This window comes from Peromyscus leucopus, chromosome 1 (genome assembly GCF_004664715.2).
Source record: "Peromyscus leucopus breed LL Stock chromosome 1, UCI_PerLeu_2.1, whole genome shotgun sequence".
NCBI classification, from domain to species: Eukaryota; Metazoa; Chordata; class Mammalia; order Rodentia; family Cricetidae; genus Peromyscus; species Peromyscus leucopus.
The window spans coordinates 86,576,493-86,590,742 of NC_051063.1; the positions used below are offsets into that span (position 1 = coordinate 86,576,493).

Here is a 14,250-nt window from a genome sequence, read left to right on the forward strand (position 1 = left end):
CTCTTTCTCCACCCCCCCCCCCCCATTTTGGCATAGAGGAGACAGGTTTTTACCTTGTATCTCAGGCTATCCTGGAACTAGCCGTTGGCATTCCCAGTGCTGGAATTACAGGTGTGCCACCATTATGCTGAGTCTGTATTTAATTTTTTAAAAAACTGCTTTTAAAAAAAATGACAATCACAAACACTGAAAAAAAAAACAAAAACAAAAACAAAACGGCTGGAGAGATGGCTCAGGGATTGAGTGCTGGCTCTTCTTCCAGACGAACGTCTTCCAGGTTCAATTCCCAGCACCCACATGGCAGCTCACACCTGTCTGTAACTCCAGTTTCAGGGGACCCCCACACCCATGGCAAAAACACAAATGCACATAAGAATAAAATAAAATATATTTTAGAAAAAAGTAAAAGCCAAAACAAAACCAAAAGAACATGAAAGTGGTATAGATTTTAAGAAAGTAAATTAGAGCTGGAGAGATGGCTCAGAGGTTAAGAGCACTGGCTGTTCTTTCAAAGGTCCTGAGTTCAATTCCCAGCAACCACATGGTGGCTCACAACCATCTGATATGAGATCTGGTGCCCTCTTCTGGCTGGCAGGGATATGTGCAGACAGAACACTGTATACATAATAAATAAATAAATCTTAAAAAAAGAAAAAGAAAGTAAATTAAAAATTAATCTTTTCTTCCCTAGGCATCTTTGGCACTTAAATACTCAAAATAGAGATGAACAGGCTAGAGAGATGGCTCAGGGATTGAGAGCACCGACTGCTCTTTCAGAGGACCTGGGTTCAATTCCCAGCATCCACGTGGCAGCTCACAACTGTCTGTAACTCCAAGATCTGACATTCACACAGACAGACAAACATGCAGACAAAACACCTATGCACATAAAATAAAAATAAATTTAAAAATTAAGATGAACTCCAAAACAAAGATGTTTGAGATATTTTATAAATTAAGCAGGCCCACCTATGCTTCTTCTGACTCTGTCTGATCATAAAATGCTTAACAGGGAGTGGAGAGTGTGGTAAGGCTCAGGGATTCTGCTGGCTTTTACAGGAAAAACTAGCAGCCCTTGAAGCAAGCATTGAGCAGCGGCTGAAGTGGGCAGGTGGTGCCAACCCTGCACTGGCACCAGTACTGCAAGATTTTGAAGCAACAATAGCTGAAAGAAGAAATCTTGTTCTCAAAGAAAGCCAGAGAGCAAACCAGGTACTGCATCCTGCCCCCCCCCCCATGATGCTGTTTGCAGATTATGAAAGCATTTGCATTTTATCTTTAGGTGCTTTTGGCTATGTCAGATCTAGGAATACTGACGTGCACTACTTATAGTCGTTGTAAATATTTGGTGTGTTTTCACAAAGGGTCTTATGTTCTTAGGACCAGTTCTCGATTCTAGAAATGAGTAGGTATTGCTGTTTTTCACATCATCAATCTCCTTTCCCACCATTTGTGGGTTCTCTCTTTACAGGTCACTTTTCTCTGCAGCAACATCATTCATTTTGAAAGTCTACGAACAAGAACTGCAGAAGCCTTAAGCCTGGATGCTGCCTTATTTGAACTAATCAAACGATGCCAGCAGATGTGTTCATTTGCGTCACAGTTCAACAGTTCAGTCTCTGAGTTGGAGCTTCGTTTATTACAGAGAGTGGTGAGTCCTGTGGGAGTAACTAACTGAAAGTGTTAAAAATAATAAGGCCAGTAACCCAAATTAAATTTATGGTTATTGAAGACTAAATAATATAACAAGTTGTTACAATTGAATTAATGCTAATTCTATTTAGGACACGACTCTTGAACATCCCATTGGCAGTTCTGAGTGGCTTCTGTCAGCACACAAACAGTTGACCCAGGATATGTCCACCCAGAGGGCTGTTCAGACAGAGAAGGAGCAACAGATAGAAACTGTTTGTGAGACCATCCAGAGCCTAGTGGACAGCGTAAAGACTGTGCTTACAGGTCACAACCGGCAGCTTGGAGATGTCAAACATCTCCTGAAAGCCATGGCTAAGGTAATGCACCCCATTAGCATAGTTTCCTGTCTCAAGACATTATAGGTTGCTTTGTGGAAAGATGTGACACTTTGTAAAGAAAAATAACTTCTCAATTTACATCTTGCAACTCGTTTGTAATTAGGTCAGAATGTATTTTCATCAACTTTTTTTTTGAGACAGGGTTTCTCTGTGTAGCTTTGCACCTTTCCTGAAACTCACTTGGTAGCCCAGGCTGGCCTTGAACTCAAAAAACATCCGCCTGCTTCTGCCACCCAAGTGCTGAGATTAAAGGCATGTGCCACCACCACCCGGCCAACCATTTTTTTTAAAGGAGGTATTATGATTTTTGTACAGGGAGAATCTGAGGCTTAAATGGATTAACTTAGTGCCCAGTGGAACAGCTATTTCGGTTTTTAGTCTCTTACTCTCCACTTGTGTCTCTAGACAAATAGAGCTTTTCTCCAAAGTGAATGAACTACTGTCTCTTCCCTCCAGTACTCTACTCAGTGTGGTTAATAAGGAAATACATTCCCAGAAGAGGCTAAATTACTTCATCATTACAAAATAGTGGGACACAGTCATTTTGATATTTCTTTTTATTTGGTGCTGGAAACAAAGATCCTGTAAAAAGAAACTAACATGTAACAAACAGATCAAAGACAGTGATATTTAGGTCATTTATTACCTCTTGATCACAAGGTGACTGTCTTAAGAGGAATTGCTAGAACAAACAAGTCTGTTACTAATGGATTGTGCATTGGTGGCAGGACGAAGAGGCTGCTCTAGCAGATGCTGAAGATATCCCCTATGAGAGCAGTGTCAGACAATTCCTGGCTGAGTATAAATCATGGCAAGACAACATTCAGACAGTTTTGTTCACGTTAGTCCAGGCCATGGGTCAGGTTCGAAGTCAAGAACATGTTGAAATGCTGCAGGAAATCACTCCCACTTTGAAAGAACTGAAGACACAAAGCCAGAGGTAAGAGTGCTTTCTGGCCAACTCTCATAACATAGAAGCAAAGCATGAGAAGTTTTGCTCGTGTATTTATAAGTAGTTATCTGATAAAAACATTCCATAAATAAACATTTCATAAATTTTGTATTTCAGTATCTATAATAATTTAGTGAGTTTTGCATCACCCCTAGTCACCGACGCAGCAAACGAATGTTCAAGTCCAACATCATCTGCTACTTACCAGCCATCCTTTGCTGCAGGTATGAAAGAGGCCGCATCTTGATGTGTTGACAGTTTATACATACAGGTTTAGGTGCTTAGTTCTGGGTGAAGGTCTATTGTGTTTATAATCACTACCTTTTAAAGGGGTTTTCTTTAATGCTGTCAGATACCAACCTCAATAATTATCATTAAAAGAACTTAACAAGATAGCAGAAATACCTGTATTGAAATATTCCTTAAAAGTTTATTTTAGCTAGGTGGTGGTGGTTTAAAGGTTTAACTTAGCCAGGCAGTGGTGGCGTGTGCCTAATCCCAGCACTCTAGAGGCAGAGGCAGGGATCTCTGACTTCAAGGACAGCCAGGGCAATACAGAGCAGCCCTGTCTCAAAAAAAAAAAAAAAAAAAAAAAAAAAAAAAGTTTATCTTATGATGCATACTTCTAATACCTGTACTGGGGAGGGTGAGGCAAGAGGATTGTGAGTTTAAGGCTAGCCTGGCCTAATATTAAAACTATCTCAAAAACAAAAAACAAAACAAAGGACCAGAAAGATGGTTAAGAGTGCTTGCTGCTCTCGCAGAAGATAAGAGTTCAGTTCCTAACTCAAAATTTCCTGTAACTCTAGCTCCAAGGACTCTGATGTCCACTCTGCCCTTATTAGGGGTGTGTTTTGTGTGTGTGTGTGTGTGTGTGTGTGCGCACAGAGATAAAAATAGAGTAAAATCTTTACAAATGAACCAAACTGAAAAAGAAAACAATCAGCAAATTTAATAGGATTTAATATTGTTCTGTATTTAAAATGAATGGGTTAATCTCCCTTATAAAGAATAACTGGGTAGTGCATAGCTATAATCCCAGTACTTGGGAGGCCAAAGCTGGAGGCTTGCAAGTCTGGGGCTTAAATGATCTCAGACTTCCTTGTTTCTATTTACTTATTTACTTACTTACTCACTTGTTTGTTTGTTTTGTGGCTGTCCTGGAACTTGCTATGTAGGTCAGGCTGGCCTTGAACTCAGAGATCCCTCTGCCTTTGCCTTCCGAGTGGCTGGCATTGAAGGCATCTACTACATGTCTGGCTTCAGGCTTTTAATTTTATGATTTAATTTTTTTTTTCTTGTTGGGACCTTTAGAATATTAGAATAACAATAGAGAATTTTGTTTGGAATCTTTCATTTGAAATTAAGCCATGAACACTACTGTGCATATCTGTAGGGCTTTTTTTTTTTTTAATAATAATATATTCACACATAGATCATTTTGTGAATTTTTTTTTGTTGCGTTTTCCTAGTTGATGTTAAATTGGTAATTGCTTGATGTAAAGTTAATGACCAAAAAGTATATCAAGCTATGCTGAGATTTGTCTGTCAGTCTTTCTATCTATCTTATCTGTTTATCTATCATGTGAATTGGTGTTTTGCCTGAATGTATGCCTATGTGAGGCTGACAGGTCTGGAACTGTAGAGACAGTTGTGAGTTGTCAGGTGGGTACTAGGAATTGATCCTGCATCCTCTGGAAGAGCAGTGAGTGCCCTTAACCCCTCAGCCATCTCTTCAGCCCAATACTTAAAATATTTATTTTTTTATTTTTATTTATTTATTTATTTTTTTTGTTTTTTCAAGACAGGGTTTCTCTGTGTAGCTTTTGCCTTTCCTGGAACTCACTTGGTAGCCCAGGCTGGCCTCCAACTCACAGAGATCCACCTGGCTCTGCCTCCCGAGTGCTGGGATTAAAGGCGTGCGCCACCACCGCCCGGCAATATTTATTATTTTTAAAAGACAGCATCTCACTGCTAAGCCCTGGTTGGCCTATAACACAGAGATTCGCCTGTCTCTGCTTCCTGGGAGCTGGATTCAAGGTGTGGCCACCATCTTAATCTTTTCTTTCTAGTGCTCTTGCTGCTGCTGCTTCTCCTTCTCCAGTATATTTTGGCCATGGTCTTCCTCCTGTCCTAACTCCTCCCAGAATTCCTCCCTCCCTACCCACCCAATTTCATATTGAAAAACAAAATCAAGCCAGGTGGTCATGGTGGCACATGCTTTTAAGTCCAACACTCAGGAGGCAGAGGTAGACAGATCTCTGTGAGTTCAAGACCAGACTGATCTACAGAATTCCAGGACAGCCAGGGCCACATGGAGAAACCTATCTTGAAAACACACACAAAACAAAATAAACACATACAAAATCAAATGAAGCAAACAGTCTGAGAATTCTGTTGTATCAGCCCTGTTGTGTCTGGAAGACACTTTCCTTGGAGTCATCCACCACCTCTGGCTTTTAAAATCTTTCTGCCTCCTCTTCTGCATTGATCCTTGAATCCATTTAGGGTTGAATGCTATAAAGTTTCTTGCTCTCTGATGTTGTCCAGTTGTGGGTCTCTGTGTTAATTGTCTACTGCAAGAAGTTTGACTCATGAGGTTGAATGATGCACTGATATGGGTCCCAGTTATGTGTAGTGACTATGGTGTCCCTGTTAGACATTCTGTAGTTGGCAGAGAGTTGCAGAGGAATTGAGATTGGCTGGGAGGAGTGGTTTAGGAGGTTTATGAGGAAGCTTTTTTCTACCTTAAGGTTTTTGAATTTAATGTATGAATGTTTTGCCTGCATTGTGCACCATATAGGTGCCTTGTGTCTTCAGAGGTCAGAAGAGAGTGTCAGTCAGATATCCTGGAGCTCTGTTTACCAATGGTTGTAAGCTACCATGTGGATGTTGTGAGTTGAAACAGAACACCTATAAGAGCAGCAACAACTCTAAACTGCTGAGCTGTGTTTTCCAGTCCCAATCTTTTTTTTTTTTGTGGGTGATTGGGGTGGTGTGTGTGTGTGTGTGTGTGTGTGTGTGTGTGTGTGTATACACACGTACGTGTGTGTGTGTGTGTGTGTGTGTGTGTGTGTGTGTGTATACGTACGTGTGTGTACATTGGGTGCCATCCACCTTGGTTTTTTGTTTTTTAAAGATTTTATTTTTGAGTGTTTGTCTACAGTGCCCAGGGAGGAATGAATGTATTGGATCCTCTGGAACTAGAGTTACAGTGTGAGCTGCCATTTGGGTGTTGGGAATTGAGCCTGGGTCCTCTGCAAGATTAGCCAGTGTTTTTAACTGGTGGGCCATCTCTCCAAACCCCTACCTTGTTTTTTAAGACAAGGCCTCTCACTGGCACCTTACCTGGGCTCACGGATTAGCTGGCCAGTGAGCCCTAGGGATCCACTTGTCCTAGCCTCCCTTGCACTGGAATTACAAGTGCACTCTGGCTTTATGCCTGATTGAGGTATTGCCTGAGCTATTGTTTATCATTGCATAGTGAAGATGGTTATGTTGTACAGCTTCATATATTGAGAGCCTCACTGTTGAGGTTGTGTTTTTAGGAACATTGTTATGTCTAGGGATAAGGATTTTTACCATTATAAAATCAAGTTCATTTTAAAGATCGAGTACTGTGGAGCACTTGCTACCAGCCATCCCTGTGTATGTGCTCCCACCCCCCCCACCCCATTTCTGTTTGTTTGCATGTAAATAGAGCCACTAATTCTTTCTCTGTAGCGGTCCGGAGCAATACTGGCCAGAAACTCAGCCTGATGTCATGTCTCAGAATGCTAAAAAGCTGATTCAGAAAAATCTGGCTACATCAGCAGATACTCCACCAAGCACCATCCCAGGAACTGGCAAGAGCATTGCTTGTAGTCCCAAAAAGGCTGTCAGAGATCCTAAAACAGGGAAAGGTAATCAGTTAGAGTATGAATGCCTTATAATTCTATAATACACAAAGGTTGGTTTGACTAACATGTGTCATTGCTTTATAGCTGTGCAAGAGAGAAACTCCTATGCAGTGAGTGTGTGGAAGAGAGTGAAAGCCAAGCTAGAGGGCCGAGACGTTGATCCAAACAGGAGGATGTCAGTTGCTGAGCAGGTGACTATTTTTTAAGCTTAAACTATGTTTTAATGCTGCTGGTAGGTTGAAGGATCTCATTTACCCATTTTCTTATTTCATTAAAAATTAAGGCTTGCCGGGCGGTGGTGGCACACGCCTTTAATCCCAGCACTCGGAGGCAGAGGCAGGCGGATCTCTGTGAGTTTGAGGCCAGCCTGGGCTACCAAGTGAGTTCCAGGAAAGGCGCAAAGCTACACAGAGAAACCCTGTCTCGAAAAAAAAAAACAAACAAAAAAAAGAATTAAGGCTCTTAATCTAGCAGTATGACTCAGTGGGTAAGGTCACTTGCCACAAAAGCTTGACAACCTAAGTTCAATCCTTGGTTTCACATGGTGGAATAAAGAAAGACAACTCACTCAAGTTGTCCTCTGACCTCCTTATGTCCTCTGATGAGCTCATTCTCTCTCGCTCAGCAACAAAAAGAGAAAGCCCCTAAACCTGCATTCAGGAGTCAGAAGGTTATTAGTAACATAGCTCTGGGGTTGTCAAATGCTCACAACTTGACTCTTCACTACTTAGGACTTTCCTTTCAAGCAGCATCTTTTATAGAAATTCAAGCTCTAATTATTCACCACACTCAGTTAATTCTCACTTTAAAGATTCTGAAAGTTGGCCGGGCAGTGGTGGCACATAGCTTTAATCCCAGCACTCAGGAGGCAGAGGCAGGCAGATCTCTGTGAGTTTGAGGCCAGCCTGAGCTACAGAGTGAGTTCCAGGAAAGGTGCAAAGCTACACAGAGAAACCCTGTCTCGGAAAAAAAACAAAAAAGATTCTGAAAGTTTCAGATGAAGGGAGGATGACAGTTTTTTGGAGGTGTAGACTAGTTCTCTGAATACCCATGTGTCTTTGTCCAAAGTTTTTCCCTGATATTAGTTGTGTGTGTCTTATAGTGCACCCCCACTCCTCCAGGTGCTGGGGATTGAGCATAGGTCCTGATAGGTGCTAGGCAAGTACTTTACCACTGAGTTATTCAACTCCCAGCTGTTATTAAAAATGTTCAAAGTTAGAGAAAAGTTGTAGGAATGCCATACGTTTTACTAAGACTAACTATTCTTGCATACACTTTCATCATTGTTTTGTTCTAAGCATGGCATTTCATGGTATAATCCTGAGAGCAAATAATGGTGGGGGATGGGTAGGCTCCTATGATCCCTATGTTTCTAAGGGTTCTGACTTTGCTAAGACACTCAGCCTGTGTATCCTCTGTGGTCATAGAGTGCATCACCTCTTTTTTTACTAGATTTTTAACCAAATATTCCTTTGGTGATTGGGTTGAATAGAACGTACTCTAGAGACAACTCATGCAATTTGTATATAAACTGTGACCTTGCAAGTTCTCAGTGGTTTCCAATTTTGTTCTACCTATGTTCACAGGTTGACTATGTCATTAAGGAAGCAACTAATCTAGATAACTTGGCTCAGCTGTATGAAGGTTGGACAGCCTGGGTGTGAATGGCATCACAGTAGATGAGTCTGGTTAAGCGAGGTCAGACATCCACCAGAATCAACTCAGCCTCAGGCATCCAAAGCCACATCACAGTCGGTGGTGATGCAACTGGGGGCTTACTCTGAGGAAACCTAGGAAATCTCGGTGTACTAGGAAGTGAATCCTGCAGGACAGCTGCACTCAGGGATACGCCCAACACCATGGCCAGGGTCAAAGGTGAAGAAAGCAAGCTCACTGCCTGCACACGGAGATTGTCTTTCTGCCACAGAACAGCTGCAAATGTGTCAGGAGGTTAGCTGAGAAAGAAATCGGGATGCTGCGGAGCACAGAGTGACTTGGAACTCCATTCCACCTGACCCTGTGTGTACAATCCAGGAAAACAAACCCCGCTCAGAAACAGAGAAAACTGGGGCCGCGAAGAACTCACAGCCACGGAAGAGTTGATGCATTCAGATTCTGGAGAAACACTTGTTGCTTGGCAACAGTACTGGTTGGGTTGACCAGTAAGTACCAAAAGGCTATGCTGTATGAATTTCAGAAATGGACTGAAAAAAAGGAGAGCAGTGTAATAGACACTACATTGCAAGAACTGACTTCTGAAATGAAGGGAAAAGCACCTAATGGATCCCACTCCTCCCAATCGTTTACCTGTTCCCCAGCTCCCCCTTTACCCCTTGACCCACTCTGGTAGATTAGCCAGCTGTCAGACTCACTTTTATTTCAATCCTTACACTTCATAAACTTTCGTCTCCACGCCGTTACCATTTGGAGACAGAAACAGGAGCTTCTCCAAATCCAATGAAAACATGGAAAATTCAAGGATTGTTTAAAGGTCCGATCATCACATACAAGGTGTAACTCTGGTTATTTCAGTCATATCTGTGACTCTTATCATGTACAGTTTCCAGAATTGTCACTGTGCATCCAAACGTTATGAGTCTAACAGACATTGATTTCATGTGCACTCCCCTTTGCTTACAGTGTGCATTTTTTGGAGGTCATTCAAAATTTCCCTCTTCTGTGATTGCTGTAGTTTCTTTCATAGAAAGTAGCTGATCTGATGTAATCTTTTACCTTTTAAACAACCAGGATAGAGAACCTATTGGAGTTTGCATTGTTGATGACAGGTTCACAATAAAGTGATGTTCTGGTGGAGGTAGAGTGAAATGTTTTTTAATTCAGTTTTCTCATTTGATACTTTTAATTTACAAAGTGTAATTTTCTCTTACATTTTAAGGTGTAAATTAAAAGTGCTTTAGTTTATCTGGCATTTGGGGGCATACGAAGTGATGCCCACCAGCACCTTTAAGTTCAGCTGGTGGTCTGTGAGGGGTTCTGTTTACTTTCTGCATCATTTTATAGCTTACTGTTGAGTGACTAGTGTAGTGAGTCATGATCAAGGCATCATTTAGCATTTTCAGTACTTGCTGCTGATCCTCGATAGAAGTCCAGACTAGAATAGAGCTAAAAATCACGTATCAACACAGAATAGTACACAGTATTTTGAGTCTGTTTTCCTAGCATTTTAGCAACTAGTGCAGTGGCCACTTATATTTGCCAGCCTCTACGCACAAGCCTGAAAGGTCCTATGGACATACTCCATGTGCCTCTGGGCTCTTCTCTGATTGCTATGAGTTTAATTCTAATCCTCACAGAATGGATCCCAGTGTCAGCACTTTCTTAATTATGAGTATTGGAAGAGGCTGTTTTGAATTTCCATGTGTCCAATGACAAGTTAAGGAACTTAGCACATTGCATTTGATTTTATTCATTGATTTTTGAGCCTTATTTTCACAAAACAGCCTAGCTGGAATATTGATGCCATACTATATTTTGCATGCTGCTTTCTTCCCTAGAGGCATTGAGGGCAACTGTACTTGGTAACTTTTGCTCTCTCAAGATTTGTCATTTTTAGCCATTCTTCATGTCAGGAAGAGCTTTTATCATAATGATAAAACCAGCTCATATTTATTTGTCCCTGTAGGTGGTGATACTGGTCAAAAATGGCTTCTGTTTTGGTAATAGGTGAATTTTATTTCCCATGAATTTCCGGCATCAGGAGTACCTGGCACCTTAATCCAAGCAAAAATATGACAGCTTAAAAAAAACAACCAAAAAAAAAAATGTGCCTCTGATGAATTACCCATCCTTTCTATTTTAAGCTGGTCCCTGAGAGAAGAGTAGGTCTTGGTTATAGAGCAGATAAGAGCAACCAAGTACTTCAAAGCTTGCTGCTTGCTCCCTGCACTCCAGACAAAACCCTCATCTGTGTGGTTTGGCTTCCCGTGCAAATAGCCTTGCCAGGTTGAGCTTGTGTAAGAATCCTCAAGTGGAAAAAATAGGGCTATTGGGGGAATGTCTTAAGAAATCATGTAGAGTGCTATAGTTTTGAAGTCATACAATTTTTTTTTTTTTATGACAAAATACCTGTGGAAAACCAGGGATATTTTCTCTTTCTCCCCAACCCTTCCTCTCCTTACCCCTCTACTCCCTACTTCCTCCTCTCCACTCTAAGATTCAGGGGGTACAGGACAACCATACAACAACCTCTTCTAATTCAGAGTACCCTTGAGAATTGAAATGTATTGTGTTTTGTTGTCTTTAATTAGCTAGAGTCTGTTTTCAGTTGATTTCTCTACCAAGCTGTGGAAACCTGGTACTTAGGAAACTGTTTCTTCCTTTACCAAAGTGTCTTGTAGTTTCTGTTTCTGGTCAGGAGCTGATCACGCATTTGGCTAGATGACTTCTTTTGACACTGGTGGTGATCTTGATCTACTTTCTTAGATCACTTATTCAGAGTTCAAACCCCAAGTTCAGGGTGAGAATTTGTAATACAAAGGAAAAACTCCCTTCACTTTGCTCTTAACACTTGCCTCTGTTACCTACGCTTAGTTAGTAGTTTTCTTAATATTGTCCAATGTTTGGTGTTATCTACATTGTTTTTGTTTAATTGTGGTTGTTCCGATGTGTGAAATTTAAGGAAAGAGCCATTTAATAAAAGCCAAGCAGGGCAATGCAAGTACAGCCAAATACTAGAGTTGATGTGCAGTCTTAGGTCCTTTTTAATCTGGGGTATTATAGGCAGTACTTTAAATCAGAGTCTTCCTGGCCTATTTCCCTCCACCTTTTTGTAGTTACTTGGGGGCTTACTTGTGCAGTACTAAAATCAAAGGAGCTGGTTCTTCTTTTCTCCCAATTCTTTTCTTAGTAATGAGCACACCTACAACTAGCCTGTGACTCCTATTCAAACACAGCATATGTCAGTGCTGTGCTGCTTTCTGTTAGCTGGAGTTCCTGCAGTGCAGGGATGGAACCTTGCACGTGCTAGGCAAGTGCTCTACCCCTGAGCTACATACATCCTAGCCCTTACAACTAGCACACTGAAGCAGCTTTGTTTCTCATGTGTTCAGATAAGTACGAAAACTAACATTATTGTATATCTTGTTGAATTTATAAAATGCCAGTAATTTAGAACCCTCCCCCTCCAAATCAAGGAGGCAAAAAATTAACGCACTAGTCGCTGAAGTCTTCATCTTCAGTTCACTGGGTAGGATAAGAAGATTCCTTGTAAGAGGTACTAGTGAGCATCAACGCTTTGCTAAGACTCAAGAGAAGGCAGTTCCCGGTACTTTGCCTGCTTTGGGGGCTGGATAACATCATTTACAAAATGCAAACTGAGCTTAGGTTCAAAAAGGCAACCAGGGAGAGAACCTTTGAGAATTGGGGCTCACTGGGTGAGTCTAGTGCTAATGTTAAAAACTCAATCAGCTGGATATTTGAAGATGGTAAAGAATTGGATATTGTTCTGAAGCAGACTTTCCCCCCCAAAACAGGCAGATTAACAGTGGTTGTTTTCCCTTTCCTGATGTTTGATTCAGCTCTGTTTCAGATTACTGTGTTGCTTATTTTATTTGCCAGTTTTAGAAGTCTCTTATGTTTCTGCCTGGAATGTCAGGTGGCAGTGACATCACATTTCATGTTTGATTTTTTTTTTTTAAACCCTTATTTAAAAGCAAGTTGAGTTAAGCCGAGTCTTCCTTGTCCTAGTAACTGTACAAATAGTGGCTTTTTTCTTAAGTTGTAATGCCTCCTGATGGATATAATTTTGTGCTTGTATTTAAGATTAAAAGATGAATAAATCACACCAGCTTCCTAAAAATGTCCATAATGCATCTTTTGGAAAAAAAAAACAACAACAAGAACACATGCCTACTTTGCATTAACATGGTAAAGATTGTATGAAATACCTGCTTTTCAAAAAATAAAGGTTCAAGTCTTAAAAGATACATATGTAAGTTCTGAATTTATTGAAGTGGATCCCAGAAAGTTTGTTTGGTACACAGTTTTGTGGCTATTTTTCCCCAAATTAAAATTTAATTCTCAAAAACATTGTTTTACTTGCGTTTGAACAGTGAAAATGTTCTTTCAGTAGGAAGGTTCTTAGAGTCAATGCCTTTAATCTAGGGGATGCAAAGGTAGATCTCTGAGTTTTGAGGCCAGCCTGGTCTACTAGCAAGTTCCAGGCTAGCTGGCCCTATAAAGAGAAACGAAACCCTGTCTTGAAAAACAAAAGGCAGTGTATGAAGCTTAATTTGGGCAATATTTAAAAGACAAAACTGGCAGACCATTATTGGGAGTGAAAGCTCTGAAGGAAGAGAGTATCTGGCAGAGTTCATTTGCTGTGCCCAGCGTTCTGAGGAAGACTGTGGTACGGGCTTCATCATCTGGTACATTTCAAGAGATCACTTCACGTTGTGGTGCAAAAACAAAAGTTAGGAAGAAAGAGTAGGTTTTTAATCCCTGGGCCATTTGGAAGGTTAGTGAGAGCTGGGTTTGGACCTGGGTCTGGGAACAGTCCCCAACAAAAGTGCTCTAGAGAAACTGTCATTTACCTCAAGCTTCATCAGCTGGCTTTTACATTTTTCTTGAGTTGTTCTTTGGGAACACGGATCAAACTCTGAAGCTTTCTGAAGCAACAGCCCAAGTTCCCAAGGTAGAAATGATGGGTTTTAAAGCCAATTAGTACTCCTGCCTCTCTTATGCAAGTGGGTGCTCCTGGGCTACCAGCAAGATGGGCACCTCACTGTTTAGCCTGTGTAACAGCTGTTTGGGTCCTATTCTCAATACTGAGGTGAAGGAGGGAATTCTCTAAGCTTTAAATCTTCTCAGATAAGGTTTCTGTATCAACCGAGTCATAATATCACCCCCCCCCCACACACACACACGCACACTCACACTTCCTTGAAGTAGCACTTCGCTTGAGCTTCCTAGCCAGCACTGTGTTGTGTTAGTACCTTATCCAAGTACTTTCCACAAGGTCTGTGACAAATTGTATGCCCCTTTCATAGGACCATCATGCTCCAGGTAGGGCCAGGCTTAGGAGCACTGTGTGGTCTTTAAAGTCCTGGGAGATTTTTTTAAAAAACGTTAAAGAACCTGGTAACTACTTAAGGAATGAAATGTGTTAAATGTAAAATACTTGAGGCCAATATTTAATAGGGCTTCCCCCCCACACCCATTAATCTGTATCAATCTGAAGCGCTCCATCATTTGAATTACTCATCCACCTATCCATATCTCCATCTGAAGCGCTCCCCTAGCTACCTGAAGTGCGCATAGTTCTATCAAGTGAAGCGCGCCACAAACGATTCCCTAAAGACAGGCTGCAAAACAAGCCCTTTAAGAGTCGGTACATCTTCCGTGTTCT

The 14,250-nt window shown here is 41.2% G+C and overlaps 1 protein-coding gene across 1 annotated transcript in view; it reads left to right on the forward strand.

Annotated features, from left to right (window-relative positions):
- Nucleotides 1–12,829, forward strand: part of Smg1 (SMG1 nonsense mediated mRNA decay associated PI3K related kinase) — a 105,241-nt gene extending 92,412 nt beyond the window's left edge. Inside the window, 9 exon segments of the mRNA XM_028867783.2 lie at nucleotides 1,060–1,212; nucleotides 1,472–1,651; nucleotides 1,785–2,012; nucleotides 2,762–2,973; nucleotides 3,103–3,209; nucleotides 6,709–6,729; nucleotides 6,732–6,887; nucleotides 6,969–7,075; nucleotides 8,471–12,829. Of these exon segments, the coding sequence (XP_028723616.1) occupies nucleotides 1,060–1,212; nucleotides 1,472–1,651; nucleotides 1,785–2,012; nucleotides 2,762–2,973; nucleotides 3,103–3,209; nucleotides 6,709–6,729; nucleotides 6,732–6,887; nucleotides 6,969–7,075; nucleotides 8,471–8,548 (1,242 nt within the window). The 3' untranslated portion in view covers nucleotides 8,549–12,829.
- The last annotated feature ends 1,421 nt before the right edge of the window (nucleotides 12,830–14,250 follow it).